The 13,703-nt window shown below is 48.4% G+C and overlaps 3 protein-coding genes across 3 annotated transcripts; 2 read left to right on the top strand and 1 right to left on the bottom strand.

Moving 5' to 3' along the window:
• Positions 1-259: 259 nt before the first annotated feature.
• On the bottom strand, positions 260-2,270 carry CSUI_009532 (uncharacterized protein). Its single transcript, XM_068069647.1, has one exon. It carries the CDS (start codon positions 1,055-1,057, stop codon positions 815-817), a length of 243 nt encoding a protein of 80 aa, XP_067918379.1. The 5' UTR covers positions 1,058-2,270; the 3' UTR covers positions 260-814.
• Positions 2,271-2,443: 173 nt separating this feature from the next.
• CSUI_009531 (uncharacterized protein) lies at positions 2,444-3,554 on the top strand (the record flags this gene model as incomplete). Its single annotated transcript, XM_068069646.1, has 1 exon — positions 2,444-3,554. A coding segment is annotated over one exon (189 nt), but the record flags the coding sequence as incomplete, so codon positions are not given.
• A 1,387-nt stretch (positions 3,555-4,941) lies between these two features.
• On the top strand, positions 4,942-13,145 carry CSUI_009530 (rna methyltransferase). The gene is made up of 7 exons (XM_068069645.1): positions 4,942-6,669; positions 7,075-7,217; positions 8,108-8,189; positions 8,883-9,000; positions 9,903-10,279; positions 11,196-11,360; positions 12,301-13,145. Exons 1-7 carry the CDS (start codon positions 6,418-6,420, stop codon positions 12,751-12,753), a joined length of 1,590 nt encoding a protein of 529 aa, XP_067918377.1. The 5' UTR covers positions 4,942-6,417; the 3' UTR covers positions 12,754-13,145.
• The last annotated feature ends 558 nt before the right edge of the window (positions 13,146-13,703 follow it).

Here is a 13,703-nt window from a genome sequence, read left to right as displayed (position 1 = left end):
ACCTGACAAGGGCCGCACACACATCACAGCTGACATATCGGATGACGAGTGAGTCGCATAGAAGCCATGAAGAGATGACAAAAGTATGAGATGTGAATGAATTATGTTGTACACAGAGTCACACGATCGACACACTCTCGATAAACACTCATTTCTTCTCCCACTCTCGTAGAACATATAGGAAGACAAACAGATAAGGGGCGACTTGAACAACGATCAATAATATGGGAAAAAATATCTAAGCTTGTATCTTCTTACCACCTCGATAACCAAGACCACAAGAATTGCCGCAATCCATAGAGACAACACGCCTCCTCCTCCGTCGGTGCCATGGTGGCTTTCCTTTTGATGGAAATTCTTCTTGGAAATAAACGACAGAAGAGGATGGAAGAAAGAGAAAAAAACATTCGATTGCATTTCATCTCCATTACCGCTGGAGCTCTGCGAGCCAGCAGGGAGAAAGAAATCGATCACACCTCGATGTGCTTCAGCCATCTTCCTTTCGGTTGGGGGTGGGCCTACAGGGAGTTCTTCGATACACACAAGACGGGTCTCCCGACTCGGTGACAAGAGAGCATGATTCTCCGATTTCGCAGGACTCGGAAGACCACCAAAAAACAGTTCAAAGACAGAAGAAAACGTTAGTCCAAGAGAGACGGGTTATCCGTCAGTCAGACAGGCCTCAATACCACGAGTAAACCAGCACACACGACAGCATCGGAGAAACCAAGAAGACTGACTGGAGTACCTGGTGGTAAGGTTTCACCGAAGAAAAAGACGGGGGGGTTGGATCCTTCTCTTTTTTAAAAAGAATTTAAGAAGACATACGCTTCGAAATTTTTTTCCTTTTAGATACCGTTAAAAACGAGGGCGGAAAGATGAAAATGGATGGATTTCGCTCCGTTCCAATCTCTTTCAATGGGGTGGACTGTTGTGGTGATAACAAAGGGCGGGAAGAAACAACAGGACGGAGAAGACGATGATGAAGGGAAGACGGCTCGTTTAGAAAGGAGGAAAACCGCAAAAAACGATATCCGGGAAAGTTCTCAAAACACATGAAAAGAACTTGAAATAAAAATTTCAAAAGAAAGCTGTAGGGGGTGCTACAATGTAGCAGGCTTTCAGGTTTCCTATCACCACTCCTTCGCAGTACAATCGGGAGCTTCCGAATCTTTCTTCCCTTCGTCCTCTGTCCTTTCTGAACCAGCGCAATCGGCGATGGTGTGGTCAGTGGACTGGACGCGGCCTTTCCTTCTCGGCAGCAGCAGTACGGTGGGTGGCAGCGGTGGTGGCGATGTTTTCGCTGGAGGTTGTTGTCAGGCGGCAACAGGACGGAGGATGTTGGTCGGAGTCGGTCAGTCAGCCGATCCAGTTCGTTGGAAGCATCGAAGACGCGGGCTTTGTTAAGTAAGCCAAGCCGATGAAGGCCTATGGCACTGCGGGAGAGATGAACGAAAAAAAGCGAAAGAAGAGTAAAGAGTGTCGCCGATAGTCAGAGCTTGGCAAGTGCAAGAAGCAAAAGTGTATTGCCAAAATATAGACGATCGCAGCCAAACAAACGACATTCAGAAAGTTCCCCGACTCAAATCGGCATGAAAATGAAAAAGATGAGAAACCAACGAAAAGGCCACCAGGGCTCCCTGCGGGTGCGCGGGTCAGACCGCAAACCAGAAAGAAACAATCGAAAAGACAACTTGGAATTTCTTGAAGAGTAGTTCAAGAAATAAAATCAATTGGAACACATCTTTCTCCGGGATTCCGTAAGGGTTGTTGTCATTTGGCTAACTGATGAACGACGAGAAAAATGTATGCCCATCTATCTTCTTCCTCTGCGGCTGTCTATGGACTCGCCAAGAAACACCACCCCTATCCTCTTCGTCACCGGTCGGTGAACGAGCGAGTTAGTCGGCTGGCAGCCGTTGTGACGACTGCCGCTATCTCCCGGCTAGCTCAGAGTCTCTCCGCCGGCTGTCTGCCCGAGGCTTTGGTCCCGTCCGCCTCCTCCTTTTCCTCTTTTTCAGTCCGGGGGGGATGCTGGAAGACAGCTGCGATCAACAGCGCTGCGGAACAGGAAACGAGGTGTAAGCCCTTTTGTTGAAAAAAAGATTCGGAGAGCAAAATGGCTGAAAACAAAAACAGAAACATAAACGAACGACGAAAAGACAACAACGAACTTGAAAAACGAAAAGAGTGACGGACTGTTTCGGTGGTTGGGCTGGCAATGGCCGCCGTCGTCAGGCTAGATGCTCTCCCCTCTCGTTTTTCTTCCACACATAAAAGTAGTAGTAGCTGAGAGCGGTTCTAGCTACGAGGGTGGTCGTGGGAACGGTCTTCCTTCGAGGACGGGTGGATGGTGATTGGCTAGCTAGCTACTATTAGCCAACGAGAGGTGGCGTCTTGGGGAGCAATCGTAACGCGGGATATAACACGAACGCCACGCGCACAGGCATCCTCCAATTGGAACTAGTCGAAACAGGAGACACGAGAATTTGCCGGGCATGCGAAGCTCGACGCCAGCTGCCCTCAGGAGTGCTGATACGTTTTTCCTTTCACCTGTCTTGGCTCAACATTTCGGTGAATTCTTGGCTTTTCGGGAGAAGAGAAGAAAACAAAGTCTAGTCCCCGCGAAGTAGTCAGGGGACATGCTATTTACTAGAGCGGTGAACGTGTGTTGCTGGCCCGGACAGTTGCAAGGGATGGAGGGGATGTCGGTCGTTTAGTTCTTTGTCGTCTTCGTAGGAACGAAAAGTTTTGGAAACAAATCACAAGAAGCGACATTCTTCGAATAACTGGAGGACATTTTTACTCATCAGGTACTACAGGAGTGGAGTTTTCAGCACCCTCCCTTGAACCGAGTTTCTCGTCTTTTCTGCCGGTCGCGTTTCTGCGGCTTTTCTGTCGTCCTCGCAGGGAAGAGCCCACCATGCCGACGCAGATGGAACGTGGGTGAACGATCCTTGTATCTGCGTGTTATCGAGAACGTTTGCTCGCTCTTCTTACACTACAAATCCACACGACACTTCCTCCTTTCTAGTATGGAGAGAACCACGGAAGACGTCTAACTCGCGTTGCTGTGGTAACTAGGAGAAAACGAGGGGAAGGGAAAGGCTCAGCTGAGAAATAAGTCGCGTAAGTCAGAAACAAAGGAGGAAAACGCGCAAAATCGTCACCAGTTTAGAGCACTGCTTAGAAACGACCCTATGTGTTTCCGGGTATTGTCGTTGTAACGGTGCGGCGGGGGTACCTGTGTTTGTTTAAGCGACCCTCTCCTTGGCGTGTATCAAAAGGCATCGCCCGTGAGTCCTGAAGAGAGCGAAAGTCCTTCTCAAGTGTCCTCGAAGCCCGCGTGGCAGGGCATGTATTTCTTGGAGTCGTCTTCTGTCATGGCTTTGTAGCCACAACGAAGGATTTAGGTCTTTTTTGCCTCATCGAGCAATCCCCGGATTGTTAGACGGTTGTCGCAACCTCTCAAATTCTTCTTGCCACAACCAGGAAGGACAATAACAGGCTGGCTACATACCTTGCAAGTGAGTAGTCATACAAATTAGTACCGGAGCCGGCCTGTGCCTTAGATAGGTTGGGGCGCACACCGCCTTTGAAATCATGTTCTTTTCCATCTATCCCAGACACACTGGAGTTCTGGTACAAAGTGAATCTTCACTCGTCTTCGGGGAATGAAAGTGGACAGCTCTCATCTGGTCTTTGGTTGCTTCATTCACAATCTCTGGCAGCCTTTCGTAAGAAGCGTCAAGAACCGAGGACTGGTAAACTGCTGCCGCAAGCGAGCGATACGTTTCGACGTCTATGTGGCTTGGCGAGTTTCGTGTCACATGAAAATCGGGAGAACATAGAAGACACGCGTGTCTCGCTAGCTCAAATCTTACGCACATCACGACAGGGCATTCCCCCCATACCCTGTCGGATGCGGTATCAGGGGCAGCAGGTTACACAGATCACACGTTGCCGCCGAGTGCTAGAGATAGATCCACACGCATACATCTACGGAGCATAAGGCAACGGACTAGGGCGTGGAGAGCATAAGTGTAAGTTGGAGAATAAACCGAGTTAGAACCGCAGAAAAGCATAAAATCACTTCGGGGCCCTCTTTGGAGAAAAGTCTCGAAGAACGAGCTGTCTCTGAGTCTCGGTTACTACGCCTTGTCAGTGTCCCAGTATTTGCTGGAGATACTCGTACATCGTGGTCTATGGAGGGGAGCGAGTACACGACTGACAGACGACCATTGTACCGGCAAAGCAAGAAGAATCTCCAGTTGATGATAGGCAGATCCATCACGATATTGTTCTGTAGATAGCACCACCTGCTCACAGGCGTCGCCTTCCCCGTATTTCTTCTTGCTAATGAGCATCTCTTCTCTTCCTGCCCGTAGTGTGTACTTGCAGCATCCACGCTATTGGAGAAATGACGATTCCATACACGGTGGCAGAGATCTTTGCTCAACAACGAAAGAATCTGAGCCTGAGTAGCTGCAGAGGTGTGTAAGAATCGTCTTGGGTTCCTTCAGGTCCTCAGATCCAGGCTCCTTCTTCCTGTCTTTTCAGGAAAGGCACAAATAGCAGCTACTTGGTTGGACCTGTTTCGCACTTACCGCCCTGAGCGGAAAACCCCCGTTGTAACAGGCAGTGGCGATATTCGAGAGCCCTGTCATCTTTAAAAAGAACAAAAGAATGTTTTCTCGCTTGCCTCTCAATATAATGCTGATAAGAAGCGTCGGCAGTGTTGCAAGACTGCTATCTCGTTGTACATGTGATATATGCCCACTACTCAGACGCACGTATCCGCCCTATTTACATGCACGCCCCGGCTTTGATTTTCTGACTCTGTAAACATACTGTATCTCTTTATGCTTCTGACTTGAGCTTACTTGAGATTTCACTGCATCTCCATCACTTCCTCTTGAGAAAAAGTAGCCTCCGTTCTCTTCTCTTCCGAACCACTTCCCACCCGACCATCTTTTTCAATGACCTCTTCGTCGCTGGGGACCCCTGACAACCCCAGAGAATCTCTAGCGGCAGTTTCCTCACGAGTCGACACAGCACATCGATCTGGCCTTGGAATGTGCCCAGTACTGCTGGTACTGACACAGCTAGCCGGACATCGTCTTTTCTCGCCACCATCAGCACCGGCAGTGTCTTGTCGGCTGTCCCCATCTCTCGTTCCGCTCCCCCCTGTGTGAAGAACCTACATGTTTTACAACAGCGGCGAAAGCCCTTCTAGAAAAAGATGGAGCCTCGTGTAGAAAGCAAAACATGCAGTGATTCCTTCTAAGGCACCTCCCTCTCCTCCTTGTCGTGCAAAAGGAAAGCATCCGCGGGTAAAGGCACGCGCTAGTTTTCCTGAAAAGGAGCAGGCAGTCCAGGGGAGTGAAATGCAGATGAGAGAGAGGGAGATGGGAAGGAGACGGCGCAACACACGAATCGATTGTTTGATGGTTGTCTGCTATCGTATCTCGATTTCTTTTCCATCTTCATCGTTCTGTTGTCGTCAGCAGGACAGTTCAGTAGTCCTTCTTCTTGGCCCACCAGTTTTATTTCTGCGACTTGTTTCTTTTCTTTCTCTGTCCCATTTTCTTCTTCTGAAGAAAGGAGAGCTTGCTCTTCTCGTATCCGACTGGAGAAAAAAACAAGTCTCCCGGTCGATCTCGTTCAATCGCCACTTGATCGACGTCACTCTTGTCTATCACAGCTTCCACGGTGAACATCAAGCCTTTCTTTCTTTCCTTCTCCTTTTCCTTACGTAACGGAGAGAGAAAGAATCTCTTCTTTTTCCTTCCTCATGTAACACTACCCTCCCTGAAGTGCCGAGAGGGACTGAAACTCTCTTTTTCCGCCTTCCTCATCAGCGAGTGATGAGACTCGACCCTCCTCAGGAGCTCGGTCTGACAGCATCGATTGCAGCCTCTTCTCGGCATCTGAACCAAACCAGCAACTTTATCGTATGATTTCCCTTTCGTCGTCTTCCTCTTGCTCCTTTGTGTTCTGCTTTCCGCCCTCCTTTCTCTACGTCCTTTCTATTCTCCAAGGTGTCCTTTTCTCCTCCTCTTGTTCCTCCTTCATTTCATTGACATTCTCCATTTACTTCTTGAAGTCATGCTACTCGTAGAAGACGGGCTCTTGCTATAACCAGTACAACTCGCTCGGTGCCGAGAGAGAGGAGAAAAAGAATTGAATTCTCTTGTCTTGTACTCTCCAGCCATCTAAGTGCATAAAGAGGATCACTTCTATGTATATCTACATTTGTATGTATCTACATCTATCACCATTCTGGCAGATTCTCATTCCCATCGACTTGTCTAGGGAGAAGAGAAAAGAAGATTTCATATCGGGCCATCTCCTGGTTTTAGCGTTTCCATGCGAGGTCCTTAAACTTCATACGAGCTCAGCTAGAAAAAAGAGAAGATGAATCTCATTCTGTTAAGGAGAAAAGATGTCTTCGAGCAAGAAATTGGTGAACGCAAAGAAGGTGACGAGGCGACTCTCAGCGAGGAGAGCAGAGCGAGAGAAGAAGAAAACGGTGGAAAGGGAAAGAGAGGCGAAGAAGAAGATGAAGAAAAAGGAGGAGAGAAAACAAAGAAGAAGACTGTGTCTTATATGGCGTATATACAGGAGAAGAATGCCAGGCTTCATTGTTTGACCGTACTGAAGGTTCAGGTGAGAATGACATGACGAGCACAGTAAGGGAAAGTTTCTCTCTTCTTTCTTTTCCCTCTATCTTTTCCCTAAACCCTTTCTCTTTCTGTCTCTCTCACTCCGCATATACACGGATAGACGAATACTTGTGTACACACATGTGTATATACCTGCATATGTATGTGTACATACTGAATATTATTATTTATGAGTTCTTTCTCTCTATATATGTATGGATAGGCATATACTTGTATCTATGTATGCATATGTATGTGTCTCTGTGCTGAATTTCCGTAGTCATGTGTTCTTTCTTTCTTCCTCTCTCTATATCTATGCGTTTATGTGTATGGATATACACATCCTTTTATGTAGGACATACATGGAGGTGTTCGAATGGTGTTGTGTCTTTTCCTTTCGGCTTATTAGGTTGGTAGCACGCTGCGAGTAGGTATCTTCAACGGAGGTATATGCAAAGCTCAGGTCGTGAAAATGATCTATGAAGAAGCGAAGAAGGAGAAAGAGAAGGAGATTACGAAGATCCTCATTGAGCTTGATAGAGATATTCGGAGGTAAAATGACGGCCTGAGTCTTCACAAGTGACAGAGTGCTCTCTTCCTCTCTGCATTGAAACCCACCGATTGTCGGTGTCTTATATACACTCAGTATACACATGCACTACGTATATATATATATATATATTATGTATGTATCTAAGTGGATGGAGATGTATATGCGTGTAAAGAACATCTTCTTTCTCTTCACGGATACCGTGGTTTCCCGAGCTAGGATGCGCACCAACTAGGCCAGGCAGAGCAGGCAGATGCAAAAGACCAGTGAGAGAGACAGAGACACAGAGCCGTAAATCTCTAATGAGGGATAGGCGACCGTGGAATTTTGACCCATACACTCAATTTGCTCGACTTCCCGTACTAGTGCGACTTTGTTTCTGTCCTTGTTGTTACTTTCATACCTACGTATGCATATATATGAATACGTCGAGGGGTATACACTACCTATCGATCGAACATCGCCGTCTAGGTATAGAAGCACTTCTGTGAAGGGACCTACAGAATGAACATGCAGACAGTTTAGCGAAGACAGGCCTTCAATCCTCGGCCCACACAGAGCGCGTCGACTGTCGCCTGCCTCTTATATTGCACTGCAACCCCAAGGAGACACATCTCGGAAAGTTCTAGTCGAGCCATAGATGTGCGCGTCTTCCCATGTAAGCCGCTCTCTTTACATACGTGGCTGGATCAACTACGACCCCTCCTTTCCTCTTCTCTTTGAGGTGGCTTAGTCGACACCACTTACAAGAAGACAACAGGCCCTCTGTGTTGTAGATGGATAGATGAACAGATAGATGCTAATAGCCTGATAGATAGGTTTGTGTATACATATATATGCATAAGTGTCCACACACATGTGGTGATTGTCTGTCTTTTGGGTGTATATACAGCGAAGAACCACCATCAGCTCTACCTTTGATCGATTTACTTCTTGCGATTCCGCGTCCTAAGACTCTCGATAAGATTCTGCAGGTATTTCTCCTCCTGTCGACGCCTTCTTTTCCTTCTCTCTCTGACTGTCTTTCTCCTTGTGCATGCCTCATTCGAAGGTAGTGCGCGAGGCGTAAATCTTACAATCCAGTTTCCTGATGCCTATAGACTTTTTCACGTCTGCTTGAGAGAAGATCATTTTGCTGAAGAAGAGATGCGCTGCTGCCTTTGAAATTCAGACTGCCAGCTGAAGGAAACCTTAAGCCCTCGTCTGGTTTCTTGGTCGCCCGGTTACTAGGCGGAAAAGAGGCGAATACAGCTGGTATGCGATAGTTTATGGCGCCGTGTGTGGACTTCCTTCCTTGGAAACTGCTCTCTCTCTTTGTTCAATATCAAGTTCAGCGCCATCACCTGGATAAGCGCCTTGTCAGTTCATGTGTAGGCAAGTGAGGACTTCATGTGTGTACATAGTATCGCCTCTGTTTGGCTACATGTGAGCGTCGTTTATGGGTGCGTGCATGCACCTATTGTAGCAACCCCAAGTATGGGGGTCTTTACATAGACACAGACATACCTTGTAACGACCAAGTAGATGTACGCGCCTGTGTACTGTCATATTCTGATGGAATTCAAGCAGGACTTCACAGATAGGTCTTTCATCTGTCTATCTCTACGGGGATATATCTCTATATGTACATGTATGTGCCTCAAGGATGGCTGTGTGCTGAATTCCAGATAAGCGCGTCGTTAGGAGTGGGCCGGCTACTTCTTGTTTGCGCTGAACGGACTGAGAAAGGATACCTCTGCAGTCCTAAGCTCTCCACTGAGAACATCCGGAAACAACTGCAGACAGGTACGGCCTTCTTTGTATCTACGTCTACATCCTAGCTATCTATACCTCCCAGTCGATCGTCGACATGATCTCTTCGATTTTGACCTTCCAGATGCTTATAAAGAGGGTGTCGCCCTAAGAACTCTCATCGTATACCACTACTATGTGATATACACCGGAACCATATGCGTGGCACTACCTATCTATGCACACGATGGATCAGGAAGCTGACGTAAGGGAGCATGGGATACGCCTTAACGGACTTATGAACGAAATTCGTTTTCTTCTCGGGGGAAGCGGGCTATCATAAGAGAGAGACAGAGGAGACAGGCGTCTCCACGTGATTGGTGTGATGGCATGCCTCGTGTCTTCATGAATACTTCTTATTCATCGGAGGGTAACATAGAAAAAGGTCACTCTTCCTCACTGCGACTCGGGAAAAGGCATGTGATTTCACCGTGAGTCTCGAGATAGAGACTGTGTGTGCATGTGTGTATGTGTATACCCGGACGTAGATATCTGCGCATGTACGCAGGAGTATTTCGGGAGTCCTCGTATGACATATGTACTCCCACATATACATGTTCATTCGGGAGCATAATGTATGGCAAGCTCTCTTTCATACGTTGACGTCTCCTCGTGTGAGGCCGAACTCTTTTGATGTGCTCTGTAAGTATGATAGGAAATACATATGTGTGTATCTGGTTGTTGCCTGTCTGCGTAGGCAAATATCTTTGTAAGTGGCCGCGTGCCCAGAGTCTGTAAACCTTCCATGGCCTGATGGGATTGCAATGAGTACGATGACTGTAGAGACCCTGTGCTACTCAAATGCCGTGCCTATACGGTGTGGAAAGAACTCCAGGTCTATGAGTTACACAAGGTCTAGTGAAACCCTTCCTGCGTGCTTACCTTCCTCACTTCAGGTCTTGAACAAGGCGTGACAACACGTGTGCCAGAGGTTCATGTCTTTGCTTCTTGGAAGGCGTTGATGGCGTATCTGAGGCCTCTACATTCTCCTTGTTCTTTCCATGTGAAGGGATCGGAGGATGCCACGTCTCAAAAGGGGACTCAGATTGATAACATCCAGGGTACCTACTCTTTAGTAGAGAATGTCCATACGAATGAGGAACGAGAAAGGTTATGCTGCAGCAATGGAGTTAAAGAAGAAACAACACATGAGGCGACTTCAGCATATGCTGATGTTCCCGAAGGGAACTGGTGCTGTTACCAGTGTCCCTTGGGACGTGTGAGGCGGCTTGTAGCTCATCCGTCGGTTCCACAGACTCTACCGATGCTGAAAGTAGGTTAACGAGAGGACCGGGGTGAGGGTTAGATACCTGTCTTATGCTACATCCCAATGCGAGGTTGACGGTTTGACTGAAGGCCGCCTTTGTGACCGGATAGATACAGCTTGACCGGAATGGTGCGGTCGTTATCTCTTACGAGGTATTCCTTGACTGCTAGAGAGGAAACTGAGGAAAGTAGATACACACGGAAGTGCACACGGAGGCCTGGGTCTATTTTCTTGCGGTAGTTATCTCAATTGATCGCGTGAAATCGTGTGAGGAGGCAGCCTCGTGATGATGTCCGTCAAAGCTTTGAGGCAATGGTTCCGACAAATACGAGAAGTCAGACGGCTAAGAAGAAGGAAGTTCAAGTTGCAGAGGTCCTTCGGTCCGGTAGCACAGCCTTCACACAAAGGAGTATCTAATAGTACGCAAGTGTAACTGTAACAGCACACACTGTAGACGACAGTGGTCGGACTGGTGGCAACAGATAGAAGGTACCTATTAGCAATACGAGTAGTGAGGAATAGCTGGCTATATGATCTTGAGGAGTAGCTAGCTATACAGTGACAGTAGCCATAGCGTGAGCTCTCGGTTTGGGGAACACCGGTAATGCAGATTGGACTCGGCAACAGAGTAAGCCAGTACACCTGAGCCCGATGATGGTGGCAGATACCGGCCGTGGAGTATAACTGGGGCTAGTCCTCCTAGATGATACTCTGCAAGCCAGTGCTGTGATCTGAGCATACATGTATATGTCTGCATGCAATTGTTGTGACTCCCTTGAGCTTGGGTCTATGCCTGAACGCGTAGAGAAGACGGATGCGTGTACACACATGGGGGAATGATCTGCTGGAAGACTGTCCTGAGCGACGAGCATGACTGCGGTCAAAAAGCAAGTGTGTTTTTCGTGGTTTCTCCGCTGGACAGCTTCAAGAACAGGGGAGAGGGAGAATACTGGTAGCTATCGGCCCCGAAGGAGGATGGCTGGACTCTGAGCTGAAAGAACTGCAGACGGAGCAAGGCTTTGAATTCTTCACTCTGGGAGACAAAGTCCTGCGTTGTGAAACCGCAGTCGTCTCAGTCATTTCACAGGTAAATCTGACATCAAAAAGTTTGGGTGCGGTGTAGACGAGGTATCGACTGGCATTGTAACTGCGATCAAGTCGATGATGCACTAGTGACACAGACATTCACATGCTTTCGAATGAACCGCCTTCCCGAACTATGCCCTGGAGACGGCTCAAATGTTCTTCGTTCCTTCAACAACAAACTATGCTTGCTGGATGCAGGCATTCTGTTGCAGGCAGGGAGCCTCAGTTTCTCTTCAGCAGATTTTCGCACCTTGTTCGTTTTCTCCGATGCCTTCCGTACTGTAGTGTTTCTCCACTTCTCTTACTCCTCACTGGTGTGGCTACGAAACCTCGCCTTTCAGGTTCTACTTCACCCAGTGTCAAGCAAGTAGCCGCTCCATCTTTTCTCTCCTGTGCTTTTCTTCCCACTTGTGAGACTTGAAAGGCTCGTCCTTTCTTCAGCAGAATTTCAGCTGGACATGAAGAGTGGCAGTTCATCCCCCTTGAATACGGAATCCACTGATGGGACCACAGGAGGTTCAGCAGCAACCAAAAGGCCTTACCATTGATTTGTCTACGTGCCGGGTGCTGATGGCTTCTTCGTTCTTCCGACTGTCGCGCAGAAGCAGAGAGAGAAACTTTACACCAGCCAAAGTGGTTTCCATGGGTGTGTTGCCTAAGAGAGACGAGGCGTCGCTCACAGCAGTCTTTGCGGAAGGAACTGGGGAGAGATCTAGGATTATCTTTTCATAAACGGGTGGATAGGAAGAAAACACACAACACTTTTTTCAGGTGTCACCCCCCCGAACCCACGGTTTTCCTCTCTCTGCCTCCCTCAAAATCCTCAGCGAGATCTGTTCTGTGCGCAGAGCTTAGAGTCTTCTTACTTTGGGTCTTTCTTCGATCTTGTCCTTAGACAGGTAATCAGTCTTCTTTCTCCTTTGCCGCTCTGTACTGTTCAGGTCAACATGCTGCTGACTGATCCGGTGTTACGCGGTGGACGAGGTCCCCCGGTGGTGGAGCCGTTAAGACAGACGCTCTTTGGCTTTAATGATGACACGCGCCAAGCAGAACAAATACAGGTTGATTCGCCACGTTCGCAGCGTGAAGTAGATGAGATGGTAGAGACTTCGGCAAATTCACTGGCAACGAACCTATTGAAGCCCCGGAGTCAGGTTTGTTCTCTCCATGGAAATGATGAAGGCGGGGCATCATCCGAGGAAGTGTCTTCAGCTGATGCCTCAAGCCACCGTGAAGACTTTCTGGAGCGTACGAAGGACTGCAAAGGGGGCCAAAGAGACAAATCACAGCGCCGTGGTCCCCGGGAGGTTTATTGTGATGCAGACAAAATAGTTATAGTATTACCCCAAAGATACATTCAGGCGCGCACACCAGCTGCGACGCCGCCGTTGTAGGAGGGGGGCGTGGTTGTCTCTAGACTTCATTGATATGATGGGAAAGATGGACACAAAGAAAGCTTGGTAGAGTTGCAGGATTTAGTGACGTGTGAGCCCGCGGGGCATACATGGGACAGGGACGTGAGGGTATACAAACTTTCAGCGAATGAGACCTTCTTTGGAAGAACAGCGTAATCGTTGTGTGGCGTGTATCAGTTACCTCGATAACAAGCACTGCACCCCGGTCTACCTGGCGTTACTATATATCAGAACTTGCTGGCTGGAACGTCCGCTAGCAACGACTCTTTGTCACTGTATATGCCTCTGCTCTATGGAAGGTTGCTCTGTTGGCAGACCAGTCCGCCGGGAAATATTGGAGTGACCGCGGACGTACATAGATGATGCCGTGACCCGGGATCGAACCAGGGACCTTCAGATCTTCAGTCTGACTCTCTCCCAACTGAGCTATCCCGGCGAGGGCGGTGGCGGTTCGTGCCAGTTGTGGGCACGCATCTGCACGGCCCACAGTTGAGGGAACCGGGACGGAAGGGAGAGAGACATGTATACTCCTCTACGCGGTGTATCTCATGACAGTTTATTACGAACGTGCGAATACGGTATAGACGGGATTCGACTGTGTGCCATGTAGAAAATGTAGGACACCCACTCATGTTACCTCGACTAATTTTCCTAGCACTCGACTTTTCACTGTCCAACTCCAGATGGATGAAGAGCGCTATAGCAGCCTCAGATACGAGAAAACAGACAAGCGTGTCTCGGCAGATCTCCCCCCGAGCGTCCGAACTCCTGTATGGACTTCGAGAATGTAAAGGCCGCGTGACTGCGTAGCTGAAGCATACCCGATCGATGCAGACAGCGGCGCGATAGCGGTGGTCAATCTGTCGTTCGCTTACTTGGCCACGCCAGGAGGCAGCACTCTCATCGCAGCACGGATGGCCGAGTGGTCT

The sequence above is a fragment of the Cystoisospora suis genome, assembly GCF_002600585.1.
Source record: "Cystoisospora suis strain Wien I chromosome Unknown contig_5726, whole genome shotgun sequence".
Lineage (NCBI taxonomy): Eukaryota > Apicomplexa > Conoidasida > Eucoccidiorida > Sarcocystidae > Cystoisospora > Cystoisospora suis.
This window is presented reverse-complemented; position numbering and strand designations above follow the sequence as displayed.